This window comes from Amblyomma americanum, chromosome 2, assembly GCF_052857255.1.
Source record: "Amblyomma americanum isolate KBUSLIRL-KWMA chromosome 2, ASM5285725v1, whole genome shotgun sequence".
Lineage (NCBI taxonomy): Eukaryota > Metazoa > Arthropoda > Arachnida > Ixodida > Ixodidae > Amblyomma > Amblyomma americanum.
In genome coordinates, this window is record NC_135498.1 from 43,993,537 (window position 1) to 44,009,997 (window position 16,461).

General features: G+C 50.4%; 1 protein-coding gene across 1 annotated transcript in view; it reads right to left on the reverse strand.

The window, feature by feature from the left end:
* LOC144119661 (uncharacterized) overlaps positions 1 to 16,176 on the reverse strand; it is a 36,831-nt gene extending 20,655 nt beyond the window's left edge. The window contains exons 1-4 of the mRNA XM_077652228.1: positions 16,107 to 16,176; positions 14,917 to 14,974; positions 14,110 to 14,201; positions 12,205 to 12,231 (exon numbers count right to left, since the gene is read on the reverse strand). Coding sequence (XP_077508354.1) covers positions 12,205 to 12,231; positions 14,110 to 14,201; positions 14,917 to 14,974; positions 16,107 to 16,154 — 225 coding nt within the window. The 5' untranslated portion in view covers positions 16,155 to 16,176. The remainder of the gene's footprint in view (positions 1 to 12,204; positions 12,232 to 14,109; positions 14,202 to 14,916; positions 14,975 to 16,106) is intronic.
* Between the last annotated feature and the right edge of the window lie 285 nt (positions 16,177 to 16,461).

Consider the following 16,461-nt stretch of genomic DNA (forward strand, 5'->3'; position numbering starts at 1 on the left):
GGCGCTGCGCAGCGGCGGAACACCTGTGGCTCGGTGATACTAGTGGCGCATGCGCAGTTGTGACTAGGAAGCGAGAAGGAGGAATGCGCCGTGTGTCATCACTGCTCCTCGCGCATGTGCAGCACGGCTCTCCAGGAGAGAGAGAGAGAGAGTAAACTTTATTGTTCCAATTGAGAGGTTTGGTTGCGTGCCCGGAGACTGCCGATGTCTTCCAGGCTGAGCGTGGTTGGCGCCCCTAGTACAAGGCACCACTGTCCCTGGCCATCCGGCATGCGTGGCTCACTAGGTCCCTTTGGACCTTAAGCTGGCTGCTGGTTAGCCGGTCCTCCCACTGCTCCGCATTTGGGTCTTTATTATTTCGGAACGCTACATTGTGTGTACATTCCCATGTGATATGATATAACGTGGGGGTTGCCCCGCACCACGGACATGTATCCCTATACTGCTCTGGATACATCTTATGTAGGACATGAAGGTTGTAGAAGGTCCCTGTTTGGAGTCTTCTCCAGCATGTCGCCTCGTATTGTGTTAGCTGAGGGTGTGGCTGGAGGTATTTGCGCCTTCTGCCTTTAATGAGGTTGAGGATAGCTGCGTACGTGAGCTCCACCTTCATCCCCGGGCCGTCCGAGGCATTTGACGCACCAGCTCGGGTAGTGAGCTCGCGAGCTAGCTTGTCTGCCTTCAGGTTGCCTTTGATTCCGGCGTGTCCTGGTACCCAGTAGATCCTATGTTGGATATTTTCATTGGTTCGCTTCGTTTTCAAGAGTATCTTTAGTGCTTTCTTATTGATTCTTCCTGCCATGTAGCGTCTGCACGCTTCCTGGGAGTCAGTTAAGATTGTGAGAGATTTGTTGGTGCGATAGCCCTCGGCTGCCGCTAGGGCTACAGCTATCTCCTCTGCCTCAGCTATCGTTCCATCTCTCGTGGATGCACCGCTGATAAGGTCACCTTCCTTCGTTGTTACAACCGAAACTGTTTTCTTGATGCTTTGGCTGCGATTCCATGGATACAGTATGGCGTCAGTGTACACTACTCGATCTTGTGTGGCTATCTTCGTTTCTACATATTTAGCCCTTGCCTGTCTTCTTGCTGCGTGGAGGTTTGGATCCATATTCCTGGGTATGGGACTAACATGGAAGGTTCGACGTATTTCATCTGGGATGTTTTCCGACCTGTCCTCGATGTCCAAGGCTTCTTTATAGTTCAGCCTTCTTAAGAGGGTCCTTCCTGTTGTCGAGTTCCTTAGCCTTTGTATTTGCGACATGAATTGTGCCTTACTAAGCTCATCAAAAGTGTTGTGCAGCCCCAGTTCTTCCAGCTTGTCGATTGACGTGTTTCTTGGTAAGTTCAGAGCTGTTTTGTAGGCTGCTTTGATTAGAACCTCCGTCTGATTTTCCTCGCTTTTGAGCATGTTGTGGTATGGTAGTGAGTAGATTATTCTGCTGATGACTAGGCTGTTCACTAGTTTCAGCGTGTCGCACTCCTTCATGCCGTATCTTCTGGATGATACTCTGGTTATCATGCGGCAAACTTGTTCCGTTGATTTTTTTAAGGAGGTTTATCATGTGGTTGCATTTGCCGTTTATCTGTAGCCACATGCCTAAAATTCGAATAGTCTCCTTTTCCGGGATGGTGTTGTCCTCGAGCTTTATTTCTAGTCTTGCATCCGTTGGTTTCTTTCCTATCCTAAGGATTTCCGATTTTTCGATTGAGCAGGTTAAATCTCTCGTTTTGGTGTATTGCTCGGTGCAGGTTGCTGCCTCTTGCAGTTGCTGTTCCTTCTGCCCCAGTGATCCCTGGTTCGACCATAGTTATATCGCCCGCATATATGGCGTGTCCTATGCCCGGGATGTTTTCAAGTTTCCTTGCCAGACCGATCATGCTTAGGTTAAAAAGGATTGGCGATATAACCAATCCCTGCGGTGTGCCTTTATTTGGTGTGTCTATGGTACCGCTTCTTATATCTCCTAATCCTACCGTGGCCGTTCTTTCTGTCAGGAAAGGTCTTACATAGTCGTGGATTCTCCTTCCGCAGTTGGTATTGTTGATGCCTTCCATTATAGCCGCGTGGCTAACGTTGTCGATAATTATGGCTCTCCAGGAATCACGCGAAACTGCTCAACCTGCACCCAGTAAAGCTTTAAAAATTGGCCGTGGCTTAGCTCTGCTATGCGAGGATATAGGTAGCGAGAGGTACGTTTCCCTGGCTGAGCTTGTTGTGGTCACTGTATGTTTAGAAATGAGAGACATTGGTTCTACACATCTTTTATTCATTTTGCTTTACAGAGACGAAGACTACCCGATGATCTGTGAAGTAGCATCCAGCGATCTCAATTTTGTCGATACAGAGTTTCGATTTGGTAGAGCATCTTTAGTATACAAGCTTTATTGTAGTTCCCCATTCTGTAGTCTGGACGTGAGGGTCAAAAGCTAAATTTGACAAAAGTCAAACTTTTATTTCATACACTAAGGGAGTCCTTGTTGAAATCACCCAAAGTCAGACACAACTGTGAAACCGTGCCTTAGGCTAGTATACACGTCGCAACCACATCAATCGTCGGCTTGTCAGTTGTTCTCGGTGCCACGTAGACTCCTTGGGTGATAATGCCGCTTTTCAGAAGCCGAACACAGCAGGCTTCACCATTATTCACCGCAATCGAAGGGAGATATCAGACAGCGGTGATACCTTGTTTCACGTACACACGGACTCCAGCGTTCTTATTTAGTTCAAGGCGACAACCTCAGGATTGGAAGAGTTAATCTTCTCTTGCCTATATCGCTCTTTAGCAGTGTCTGGACTCTCCTTCTCTGCATGCATGTCAAACGTTTTTACACAATCCTGCGCATGCGACGCGGGCTTCGGGTGATAGAGCGGCGTGCGGCAGGGCCGCGACGAAGAACGCGGCGCAGCTGTGAGGTCTCTCGGCCGCGGCGGCTCCGTTTTTATGGAGAAAAACGCTAAGGCGCCCGTGTGCTGTGCGATGTCATTGCACTTAAAGATCCCCAGTGTTGTATCGTAGTAATGATAATTAGCAATGAAACAGTACACGTAGCATACGGTCGAGCCGATCTGTATTCTCCTAATTCGTCGTCTTCTCTCCCCCCATGCGCGCGAGTGCGTGCAGCGCACTTGCCACCTTCATCTTTATCACATTTCCGCCGCACTTAAAAAAAAAACAAAATGTCTAGCGGATGTCATAGTCTTTGAACCATGCGGGCCGCTTCTTTTTGCGAGTACTTCGGCGCGGCGCCGCAGGAGGTGAAGCCGCAGTTGCCGCTGTGGATTTACTACACGAGGGTTGAGGAGCGGCTGCCGATTCCGGAGCGGGCGGAACGGCTGGCATCATATGGATTGAAGGCGCATCAGAAGAAGGACCCTGGACCACGGTTCCGGACTGTGGACTGGGCGGCGGCATTCGGTTGCCGTCGATAGGCGGCGAAATATCAGCGAAAAGGGCCGCTGGAGCTGAGGAGGACAGTTGCTGCTGAACTACTTCTGGGCGAACCGCAGAAAACTTGGACGAGTGCCACACTCGCCCATCATCCAGCAGATAAGATGCAGGTCCACGCTGCTCCACAACCTTCCGAGGCTCTGAAAACCGAGCTGAAAGTTTACCTCGCACATTTGGTTTGCGGACACGCACGTACTGGCCAATCTGAAAGTCACGGCACTGGGCGCCACTCCGCTGGTCCGCATAAAGCTTGTATTGCGCTTGTTTCTCGTCAAGCCTCTGCCGCAAAAGCTTAAGCGCTTTTGTCGGATCCATTGAGAAGGACTGATCCGGCAGTCCTACGACGTTAAGTCTTGTGCGGGGCAACCGGCCATGAAGTAGGACAGCTGGTGCAAGTCCTGTCGTGGCATGGGGCGTACAGCGGTAGACACCGAGGTAGTCCACAATCGCTGTACGTAGGTCGCGTCGCTCGCACAGAGCTAGCTGAATGTAGGACTTAAGCACTCGATTGAATCGTTCGAGTCCATTAGCTTGGGGATGGTACACTGAAGTGTAGCAATGGCGTATCCCCCGTTCGCGGAGGAAAGTTTGCATGGCCATCGATGAAAATTGAGGTCCGTGGTCAGAGACAATCTCTTGAGGGTAACCCTCACGAGCGAAGAGGCCAAGCAGGAATTCTTGAACGGTTTGAGTTGTGATGGCATCCGCGAAGACAACTTGTGGCCACTTACTGTAATAATCCATGAGAGTAATCGCGAAGCGGCAGCCACTGGGAGCTTGGTCGAAAGGCCCCACGATATCAATGGCAACCTTATCCCAAAGTTTCTCTGGGAAGGCGACAGGTTGCAGAGGAGCTGCCACCGGACGAGCCGATTTGTCACAGGACTGGCACACGACGCATGTCCGTACCATTTCTTCGACGTGCTCGTCCATTCGCGGCCACCAGTAGAGCTCTCGCAGTCGACTTTTCGTGCGGCTGATCCCGGGGTGTGACTCGTGCGCGATGTCCATGAGGCGTCGTCGCAAACTTTCGGGAACGACGAGCCTGTCACCTCGGTACAAGACGCCTTGCACGACGGACAGCTCCGAGCGCAGGAGATAGTATGGCCTAAGGTTCTCCGGTAGGGATTTCTTGTCCGGCCATGTCGCCGATGTAAACTGAATGGCTTGAGCAACTGCCGCGTCGCTGATGGTTGCCTCTTGCAGCTCTTGTAGAGTCACGGCTGGCGATAGCAGGCAGACGAAGTCGTCGTCACTGGCGTCGAACTCACTGGGCTCACTGCACGATGTGGTCGGTAAAGGAAGGCGAGACAGAGCATCCGCAACAGAGTTGTCATTGCCTTTGCGGTACTCTACAGTGTAGTTGTAGCACAAGAGGCGAGCCGACCAACGTGAAATTCGCAACGGCCGATGGCCCGTTCCTTTCGTCGACAGCAAAATGACAAGTGCACTGTGGTCGGTGCGTAGAACAAAAGGCCGGCCCCACAAATACACGTGCCACCGTTCGCACGCCCAAACGCAAGCTAGTGCCTCACGTTCACCAACAGAGTACTTTCTTTCTTGGGGTGTCAAGGTACGGGAGGCAAACGCAACAGTTTGCAGGGAATGGCCGTTGTCTTGCTGAAGCACTGCCCCAAGGCCATATCCGGAAGCGTCAGTCGTTACGACCACGGGAAGGGCAGGATCAAAAAAAATGCAACACGTCACATGACGTCAACATGGACTTCAGTAGTTTGAAGCTTGAATCCGCAGCAGCAGTCCAAGTGAAGGCGGAGTCGCTGCCTCGAAGTAGGGCGCGCATAGGCTCAACGACGTCGGAGTAATGCGGGATAAACTTGGAGTAGAAACCCGCAAGTCCAAGGAGGGAGCGAAGCTCGCTGATGTTAGATGGAGTCGGAGCCTTCGTAATCGCCTCGATGGCAGAAGAAAGCGGAAACAGTCCTTCACCGCTGACAACATGCCCCAAGAAAGTGAGCTTCGGAACATCGAAGACACATTTGTGGTTGAGCTTGAGTCCGGCTTGGGACAGGCGCTCGAGAACAGCACGAAGGTTGGTCAGGTGCCCCTGTCGGGAGGTACCATGGACTATGATGTCGTCGATGTAGAAGAGGACACCTTTGCACCCTTTTAAAATTAAGTGCATCATCTTCTGAAAAGCCGAAGGCGCCGAAGCAAGGCCGAAACACACTCGTTTGAAGCGGAAGAGGCCATCATGGGTAATGAATGTGGTCAATTCCCGACTCTCAGGGCTAAGTGGTACTTGATGGTAAGCCGAGGCAAGGTCCAACTTCGAAAAACGCTGTGACCCGGCCAAGCTATGTAGAAGTTCTTCCGTTTGAGGCAAAGGAAAACTGTCGACCACAATAGCCTTGTTCGGCTCACGCAAATCGACGCACATTCGGATGGAGCCATCTTTTTTCCGAGCCACGACTATGGGTGAAATCCACTTGGAAGCGTCGACCCGTTCAATGATGTCTTGAGCTTCAAGCTTCTGGAGTTCCTCGGACACCTGCTGACAAATGGCAAACGGCAGCCGTCGGAGCTTGCAAGCAACAGGAGAAACGGAATCCTGCACTCTGACTTTTTGCACGTAGCCACGAGCAACTCCGAGTTCCTTGGAGAAGAGATGTTCGAAGTGTGGACGTAGCTCAGGAGGTAACAGAGGCGTATCAGGTGTCATGGAAAGACATTCCAACGATGCACCTTTGATCTTCATTTGTAGAGCGGCAATGGAATCCAGGCCCAGCAGCGTTGTGCCTCCCGAGACAACGTACAACAGGATGCAGGCGGTACGGTCGTGGAACTTTGCTGTGGCAACAAAACACCCTTGGACTATAATCCGAGACTTAGAATAGTCCAATAGTTGAACTGCAGTTGATTTAAGCGGGAAACATTTAGCGAAGAATCGGTGGTATAGATCTTCAAAAATAATTGACACAGATGAGCCGGTGTCAATCAGGAAGCGGATGAACTTGCCTTCAATCAGGACTGAGGCAAAAATTTCGTTTTTTTGACTTTCAACATTGAGAATAGACGCACTGCTGGAGCCATCCGGCATCGACGATGTGTCAGCAGTATCTGCAACTTGCTGAACTTGAACAGGACGGTCGGACGACTTGCAGAGAGAGTCGAAATGGCCCACCTTGCCGCACCGACGACACTTGCGGTTGCGGGCTCGGCATGCAGGGTTGTTCGCTAGGTGAGTTGTAGAACCGCAGCGGTAGCACATGCGCTCTGGTATTGCAGCAGCAGGTTGTGATGGTTGACTTTGGCACTTGCAGCAATGGGCCTGAGGTGGTGTTTGTCTCGATCCGCGCTCGCATCTCACACGATGTACTGGAGCGTCCTCCTCAGCCAATTCCCTGGCTTCCCGGGAAGCTTGCTCACACTGTCGAGCAAGGAGCATGGCGCGCGACAGAGTCAAGGAGGAGCCTTCCATGAGTAGGCGCTCACGCAGATGGCAACTCGAGGTCTTCTCCACCAGCTGGTCCCTGATTATATCGTCCGCCATGGTCCCAAACCCGCAGTCGCCGACAAGGCTGCGAAGGACAGCCACGTACTCATCGGTTGTCTCTCCTGGAGCCTGAACTCGACGGCGAAAGCGATGACGTGCGGCGATTACATTCACGGACGATTTGTAATGCTCCGACAGGATGGATATCGCCGCATCAAATTCGTCAAGGCGGGGCGCCTCGTCACCGGAGTGCGAAGCCGCAGCAGTAGGCGCTGGAGTGGACGACGGCGGCGCCAATATATAAAAAATGTGCTGACCTTCCAGTCCGAGGCAATTCAGCAGGATGACCTTCCGCCTGTCCGCGCCCAGAGTAGAGGCACCAGAGGCCAGCATGTAATTCCGGAACGCCAGCTCCCATTGTTCCCATGGAAGGGCAGGACGACAAGGAGTCGGCAGGAAGGGTGGTGGTGGCTGAAGCCCAGAAAAGCTCATGACGGATGGTGAGCTGGCCACGTGAAGGTCCCGAATCAAAACAGCATCCTCGTCGCCAAAATATGTTGTATCGTTGTAATGATAATTAGCAATGAAACAGTACACGTAGCATACGGTCGAGCCGATCTGTATTCTCCTACTTCGCCGTCTTCTCTCCCCCCATGCGCGCGAGTGCGTGCAGCGCACTTGCCACCTTCATCTTTATCACACCCAGGTGGACGAAATAATTCCGGAGTACTCCACTAGGGCACCTAGCTCTTTCTTCCTTTCTCCTTTCACTCCCTCCTTTATCCCTTTCCTTACAGCGTGGTTCGGGTGCCCAACGATATATGAGACAGATACTGCGCCATTTCCTTCCCCAAAAACATTATTATTATTATTATTATTATTATTATTATTATTATTATTATTATTATTATTATTATTATTATTATTATTATTATTATTATTATTATTATTATTATTATTATTATTATTGGTTACCATACGCATGCGCATAACTGCTCATCCGCGTGACGTCACGCTCGGCTTTGACGGTGGAGCGGGCGCGCGGGCGCGGCGAAGCGCACGCCGCTATTTGCTCCTCTTCGGTTGGCATGGTAATGGCGCATGCACACAACTTTCCTCTACCGTGTACCGCGAAATGCTCGACTGGTAGCCCAATGCAGCTCCCGCTACAAAAATCTCCTCGCAATGTACCCCATTGCCCCAACAGATAGCGCGCGACGGCAGCGCCTCCCCCTCGTCTCGTTCGGGAACAGAGAGGAGCGAAAAATCCCTCCTGCTCGCAATGCACGCCACTGCCCTAACAGATAGCGTGCGACGGCAGCGCCTCCCGCTCGTCTCGTTCGGGCGCAGTGGGGCCTTGCGGGAACGCATGAATCACGTGTTGAGCAGGAAACAACGCAGCGCACATCCAAAGCGCGTTCACCACGAAGCTTGCGAGTTGCTGCCCGTTCGTTCGACGCGGAAGCTATGCTGGCGTTCGTGGCATCGGGTTTGTCGAGGACGATGTGCCGACGAACTACGACTGCAACTTGAGTCCTGCTCGTTTCCGCGAGGCGCCTGGCAGCGGTTCTACGTGGTTTCCGCTCCGCGCGTCTGTTTCACCGTATGTAACCGAGCGATTTGTCTAACGGGCAAGGCGTCGCGCCGAACCGCGATGGCGTTCCGTGGACTCCCTGGCGAAGCTTAAGCGTCCTCCTATTTTTTCCGACGCGCTGTGCGGACAACTGCAACAACAACAACTACTACTACTACTACAACTACTACTACTACTACTACTACTACTACTACTATTAATACTACTACTACTACGAAGCCGACACGGCTTTTATGCGTTGCATATTGCAATCACTCAGTTCAGCCCTTGGGCGCGGCCGGGCAGCCACCATTGACCTTTAGCGCAACCACGTGACGTGACGTCACGACAGCCGGAGGAAAAGCTGGGCCCCAACTCGCGCGGTCGCGCGCGGCCGCAGCCACCACCTGACTCCCGCTCCTCCCGCTAGGGGCGCTGCGCCGGCGCGTGACGTCACGGAGGAAAAGCTGGGCCCCAACTGGCGCGGTCGCGCGCGGCCGCAGCCACCACCTGACTCCCGCTAGGGGCGCTGCGCTATGATTGACGTCACGGCATATGTATAAAAGAGCTGCGCTCCTTCGCCGGGACAGTCTTATACCCCTGTCACACGGGCATTTCGAGGGCCCTCGAACCGATAGTCTATCGACTCAAAGGTGATCGAGCGCTGCCACACGGGCAGTTTCAATGGCGATCGAGTCAATAGCCTATCGAGTCAACGGAGCAGCACGGAACTCCATCGAGATATGCAACGCATTCTTGGCTTAACCAAGCTAAGCCTGGCCATTTTTTTGACCGAACGAGCTATATACGCTGTCGCGTGAAATACGCCCGTCGATATCAGTACACGTTAAAGATCCCCAGGTGATAGAAATTACTCCGGAGCCCTCCACTACGGCACCTCTTTCTTCCTTTCTCCTTTCACTCCCTCCTTTATCCCTTCCCTTACGGCGCGGTTCGGGGGTCCACCGAGATATGTGAGAATTACGCGCCATTTCTTGGGACCGAGGCGCAGCTGGGACCGAGCTGCGCCTCGGATACCCTTCAAGCTTTTGACGGGTGCTAATAAACGTTATTAATGCGTAAGTATTGTTGTATGGCTATGTTTGCGGTTTCTTGTCATCACGATAACGTTCGAACGGAATGAGTTATAAGAAAAAAGATGGTTGCATTAGATATAGCATCAAAAAATCTCTCATTGGAAATCATGAGGTGCAATGTGTGGTCATTAGTTAATTAGTTAGAGTCAATTAGGTGGGGAAAATGCTACAAAATGGTGTCCGGGGTCACAGTGGACGTCAAGAGTGTGGACGGGTTACATCGACGTCTGGAAAGAAAAAAATGTGGCGTGACGTCATATAGTATGACAATTAATTAATTAGAGCTAATTAAGTGGAAAAGAAGCGAAAATGTGCGAGTTTCAGAAAATGCTTACGCATTCCTCCAATGCGGGTGCTGCAGTGGTCTTATCAATATTTTTCTCTCTCTCTCTCTCTCTCGTGTTCTGCGAATATTCTCAAGCGGACTACATCCAGAGCCCTCCACTACGGCGTCCTTTATAGCCGATGTGTCGTTCCAGGACGTTAAACCCCACAATTCACTTCATCGTTTTGCGAATGTTGCACTAATTTTGTTCACGTGTTTAATTACGATGAGAAAATTATTACTGCAGCGTTCATTACTACCGATTGCGAAATGCTTCAAAAGTCATGATGAGAACATATATAAGCAGCATTTAACCAAACCCGAACAATAATATGATTTTTCAGCCGCGAAGGTAGCTCGAAGGGCGCTCGGCTGCTGACACGAATGACACGAGTTGGATCGCGACCGCGGCGGTCTAATTTTGGTGGAGACAAAATTCTAGAGGCACGTCTACTGTGCGATATCAGTGCACGTTAAAGAACCCCAGGTGCTCTACATTTCCGGAACCCTTCACTAGGGCGTCCCTCATAGCCTGAGTCGATCGCAGTGGGGCGTTAAACCCCCCACGAACCAAACCAAACCATGACTTTTCAGTGCTACCTGAACCATCGCGGTGCTGCTGCTATTACGGTAGCTGTGTTCAAGCGCGGTTCGTATCCATCTTTTGTTACCGCATGGCGTGTCCTCTCTGTCCCGTATGTGCTACACACGTAGCCCATCACCGGAGGCTACAGCTTCAGAGAGCGCTACAAATACACCACTTGCCTTCGGGCCGAGCCGCCGCATACGAGCAAGACAGCCCGCTACCTGTCGATTTTTGACTGACTGAAGGCATATGCACGGAATCGCTGCTTTTTAGGATTACCGTGAGGTGATTCGACACCTCGGCGTGTGTTGGATTCAGTCCGAAGAGTGGGGTGTCTCCAGTGCATCCATAGCACTTTTCGTTGAATTCGAACTCCTTGGTATTACATCCCGCGCTAAGGTGCGCAAGCAAAAGTAATCGCTAAACCTCGGCACTACCTATTAATCATACGAGTTACAAAATTCCGCTTCGAAACACTGCTAACACCTGTGGTCGCTTTGCGGCGGGCAACGTTGTCACGATTACTTAGGCGACGGTTAGAAGCTGGTGGGGGAGCCTACGAGCTGAGATTTCTGTCACCGGTGGCGTAAATAATAATATTAAATTGTTCTTTGGGCAATGTAAATGGTGCAGTATCTGTCTCACATGTCGGCGGACACCTGAACCGCGCCGTAAGGGAAGGGGTAAAGGAGGGACTAAGAGAAGAAAGAGGTGCCGTAGTGGAGGACCCTGGAATAACTTGGAACCCCCTGGGGACCTTTAAGGTGCACTGACATCGCAGGCACACGGGCGCCCTAGCGTTTTGCCTCCATCGAAACATGGTCGCCGCGGTCGGGTTCGAACCCGGGTACTCCGGATCAGTAGCCCAGCGCCTTAACCACTGAGCCAACGCGGCGGGTTCGGTGGCGTCCAGCAAATCCTATTTCTCTGATGTGTTACTGTTAAGAGCAGCACTGAGAAGTTCGTCTAGGCGCCGCAAGTGGCGTTACTGCCTTCGACTCTGCAAGTTTTGGCCCAGTCAGACCTCCTGGTTTCAATACATACGGGATGTATGGGGGGTTTAAAGCGGTGTTATCAAAAAGGTGTGCCTACAATAAAACAATAATATTATGATTGACCAGGTGATGAATACGGGACTTTTTGAAGACGCCTGCTCCAAGGCTGACGTTATTAAGAAGTCCTCAAATAAATTCTTCAGTCTAAGGTTGGTGTCTCCTATATATGCGCTCCGAAAAGGCCCCCCACACACACACACCCACACACAAAATATAGAGGCTTAGAGTGGACACATTCTAGCCTAGACTTGCACTGCAGCACGCCTGCCGCTGTGGCTAAGTAGTTAGGGCGCTCGGCTACTGATCCGGGGTACCCGGGCTCGAACCCGACCGCGGCGGCCGCGGTTCGATGGAGGCGAAACGAAAAAGGCGTCCGTGTGCTGTGCGATGTCAGTGTACGTTAAAGCTCCTCAGGTGGTCGAAACTATTCCGGAGCCCTCCACTACGGCACCTCTTTCTTATTTTCTTCTTTCATTCCCTTCTTTAACACACCTCTTACTACGCGGTTCAGGTGTCCAACGATATGAGACAGATACTGCGCCATTTCCTTTCCCCAAAAATCAAAAATTTACTGCAGCAGCTGGTTCTAGGTTCTGCTGTGCTAGAACACTCAATAAGAATCATAGTACCACGTACTACATGACGGCGTTATCTGTACTTACATGTGGATATGCCGTAAGTGGGTTGCCCTGCGAAATTCAGAACATATATGGATCGATGCTGAAATCAAATTCTGCCACTCAGCGCACGCAAGGCATTTCTATCTGGCCTCGCCAAAACTACGAACTCCGCTGAATTTGCGTATCTGGCTCAAGCGGTAGTTTTTCATCAGATACAAAAAATATTTTGCCCAGCACTTCATGGAAGCGAGATGACGACTGACATCAAACACTCGCGCGAAGTAAGCAAGAGAAAACGTCATTAGCGGATTGTCGTAATTAATTAGCAGATTTGCCGACTTGCGACAGGTGGTTGATGCGCCTACGAAAAAAAGTTTGGGTGCGTGTGGCAAAGATTTTCACAAAAGCCACGGGGAGGGTCGATCGGTTGTCTTGTCGCCATCTGTGTCACACCCCGAGTTTTCAATTTATTGCAAAGGCCCATGATCTAGTGGCAAGCAGCTAGCCCATTTGCTCGTCGCTCTAGAGTTAGGACTTGCTTTTAGCGCAGTGATTACAGAGTGGGATAAACAGGACTTCGTGGGAGACCTGTGTCCCAACGCTCCCGCATTGCACCACTTCGCTGTGTCACGCCAGACAGTCCAGAGCACCACCTTAGTGGCTTTTTTTTTTTTACTGCGTTACCAGTAAAGTCCTCTTTCTCTCTAAAATACGTCGTCTGTGTGTGTACGCGTGGAGCCTACATTGTCTCAAGCACCTTCGTGGGGAAGCCCACTCCATCGATAAAAATGCAAATAGACATCGTTAGCATACTGTGTACCGTGTTATCAGACACCTTTTGCATACCGTGTACTGTGTTACCGTTACCGTGACCGGAATACCAGGAGCCCGCGCGCCGTCACTGCGCATGCGGAGATCGCCTAGAGGCCGCCAGATGGCGCCAGGTACCCGGAAGCCACGCGCAAGCTTCCCGTATCGGGGCCATTCAGTGCATGCTTGCTGTCGGTGAGCGGGATTCCAGTACTCCGGTCACGGCAACGGTAACACGGTACACGGTATGCTAAATGTGTATATCGTTACCGTTACCAGAGTACCGGGAGCTCGCGCACAGCCAATGCGCATGCGCAAATTGCCTTGCCGGCGCCAGATGGCCCCAGGTACCGGGCTGCTGCGCGTGCGCCTGCAGAATCGGGGCCAATCAGCGCGTGCTCAGTAGCGGTGGGCGGGCGCCCGGTACTCCGGTAGCGGTAACGGTAACGTGGTACACGGTATGCTAAAGGTGCCTAATAACGCCCCCGAGCCTCCACCCACACACCCTCTCACCCAAAATAGAAAGGCACAACTAATAGTGCTAACGCAGGTTTGTCGCAACACAGCGTATCAAAAACGTGATCTTTTTTTTATTGGTGATGACAATTCGCGAAGTTGTCTGACAAGATTTCTTGTCGGTTTCATAATCAAATAGAAAATGTACCTGTGCTAAAAGAAACGTGCTGGAGCATTCCTTAAGACAACAAGTGTGCTGGGAGGAAGAGAGAAATTTTAAAGGAGAAATAAAATGTTAAATTCTTAAAGAATAAAACATCTCCTCCAAAGCAAACATGGGTCAGCCCAAACTTCTTTTGTCAGCGAGAATGGAGAGACTGTCGCTAACAAGGCACTCACGTGCATTATCCGGAAGTTAAGCTATCGTTTATACATCGATATCACCATAGACACGTTATTGTTATCGATGGGACATGCGCGTTATCAAGGTGCAATGATTAATGGAAGCTCACGCCGACATCATTCAGCGACACGCGTTGTTTTTTATTTACGTAACCTTTGAGTTGGGTTTTTCATCCGCTATAGGTTAGTATAAGACTTCAAGACGTGCACAAGATATCTTCCTCCTGACAGGCGATCGTTTAAGTCTAATGTTCGGGTTCAAATGGTTGAATGCTCTACCGAAACATGGAGCACGTTGAGCAGCGCCAGGTCGGAAACCACGTTGACGCCCGTCTCCATGCCGAGCAGTATGTCGTAGATGAGGCCATCGCCTGCGTTGATTCGCGAGTGGCAAGGAGTGCAAGACGAGTCAATATAGGGCAACAACGGGGCGAGGAATAATTAACAAATTCAGCAGTTTCCGCCGACGCGCGAATGTAGGGAGGTATCGTCATGAATCTAAGCAGTGCTTTTTGGACACCGCCGCTTAACGTCCTTTAAAATTTATATTGAAAAACAAACATCATGAGCAGCAGCCTGACTACGTCCACTGCAGGGCAAAGGCCTCTCACACATATCTCCAATTGACCCGGTTCTTCTACAATTTTATAAGCTTTGCATAAGAGATCACCCCCTTCTCTTTCCGTTCGCTGAACTTATTACGATACCGCAAGATGCGATTCTATGAGCTGTAAAACCGGAAATTCTAAAAAATTGTAATGTTCGGAACGCACAAAACTGACGCTGCGCTAAGAGCTACACACCATCATGTTTCCAATGTGGTCAATGAGAGTCAGCTGACGTACAAATGCGTGATAAAAAAAAGCGCACGCGAACAAGAATGACCAGAGCTACTATATGCTTGGTAGACCATAGGGAGTTATTTATTTCGGTATAGAAATGTGTACATGTCTTTCTTTTCATTTAGCCTTCTGTACTTGGGCTTAGCGACATTAAAAAAAGATAACAACAAAGCCTGTAAAACATGGAAAAATACTATGAGGAAAAGAAAGCACGTCATTTTCTGCGCCGCAAGGAAAAACTCACTCCCCAGTTGTCTGTAGTTGCCAATCACGTACGTGGTGATGGAGAAGAAGTTGGAGGCCTGTAAAGACGTTGAAAGAAAGCAAGAATTAAATAAATGCGTTTAGCGCGAAGGAATTACAGCAGCCTTATTCAAAAATCTAGAGCCTCCTACAACATGGTCCTCCCTATGGGCCATGCTCTGTGGCTTGACATGCAACGCCATCGTTCCAAACCTCTTGAAGGAAAGAGAAAAACACCCCTTCAGCCCTCCGAAGTTTAGGACTTATATACGGATGATACAAGAGCCACGCTACACGACTTAGAAGCCACCCTTCTGGGCACTTTAGTTGTCACAAAGGATGTACAGTCAGGCTGGAATGAAACTGGAACATGGGTTTATTCTTTCGGTTAACCTCCCTGCCTTTCCTCCTCCTCCTCCTCCTCCTCCTCCTCCTCCTCCTCCTCACACACTGTACATTTCTACTCTGCAGAGATATACTCCTTCACAACCGTTTGACGCATGTATATACTTTGGTAGACCATTTACCCATTAATATAAATTGGTCTAGTTGTACATAGGAACTGATAGTACAGAGATAAAATACTTAATTTTGTGCGCAGGCTCTATTCGCGTTTCATTCCGGCCTGACTGAACATTTGTTCATAGCTTGCACTAACTCTTAAGAACGCACTATGTGACTGATGAAGCCAATTCTTAAACATTCAGTACTGATGTGGTATGGAAAACCGCTTGCGCGACGTCGTGGGAGTTAACGTTGCAGCACGGCAGAAAGTCAAAATTGGAGTATCACATGCTGCGCACATTGTCTTTCATAGCACGAAATCTATGCGTTTGGCGTAAACACTGTATTATACTTCTCAGGGGCTTCGTTACCTGTTCTCAAACGTGGATGCCCCTTGAACATATTGATGACTTACTCATGCGCGGGATGTCCGAGACGTGTATAATCTCAAGCTGCATACGCTCGACACGTGCCTTTCAGATGCCTCTTTCTTGGAAATACTCTCTTCCAGTTTCTTTTTCTGCGATAAACATCGTAGGAGCTCCCGGGTATATATAGTCCTGGCGGTTCAGTCAGGTAGCCATGTTAAACGAGGTCGACAAAGCGTTGCATCAGTTGCTTTGTTAAATATACGCTCGCTGGCTGGTTTCGCTTCGCAAGCAGCCCTCGCTGTGCAAGAGCACGTACCGTGCAGAAAATGAGGATGCAGACAACGGTCTCTCTGGAGAAGCCCATGGCATCCCTCAGCCTCCTCTTCTTCTTCTTATTCTTCTTCTTCTTCTTCTTCTTCTTCTTCTTCTTCTTCTTCTTCTTCTTCTTCTTCTTCTTCTTCTTCTTCTTCTTCTTCTTCACCCCATAGCCTCCGGTCGTGGAGCTTCTTCTACTTCGGCTGCTAACGTGGCACGCGCTCGAAGAGGAAGAAAGTCATCCACGCCTCTCGATGCCGGCGTTGTGGTTGTGTGCCATTGCTTCAGAAGCAACTACTACAACAATAATGGGCTCCAATGGATCAAGGATGTGTTGCTGTTGCGTTACGTTTGCA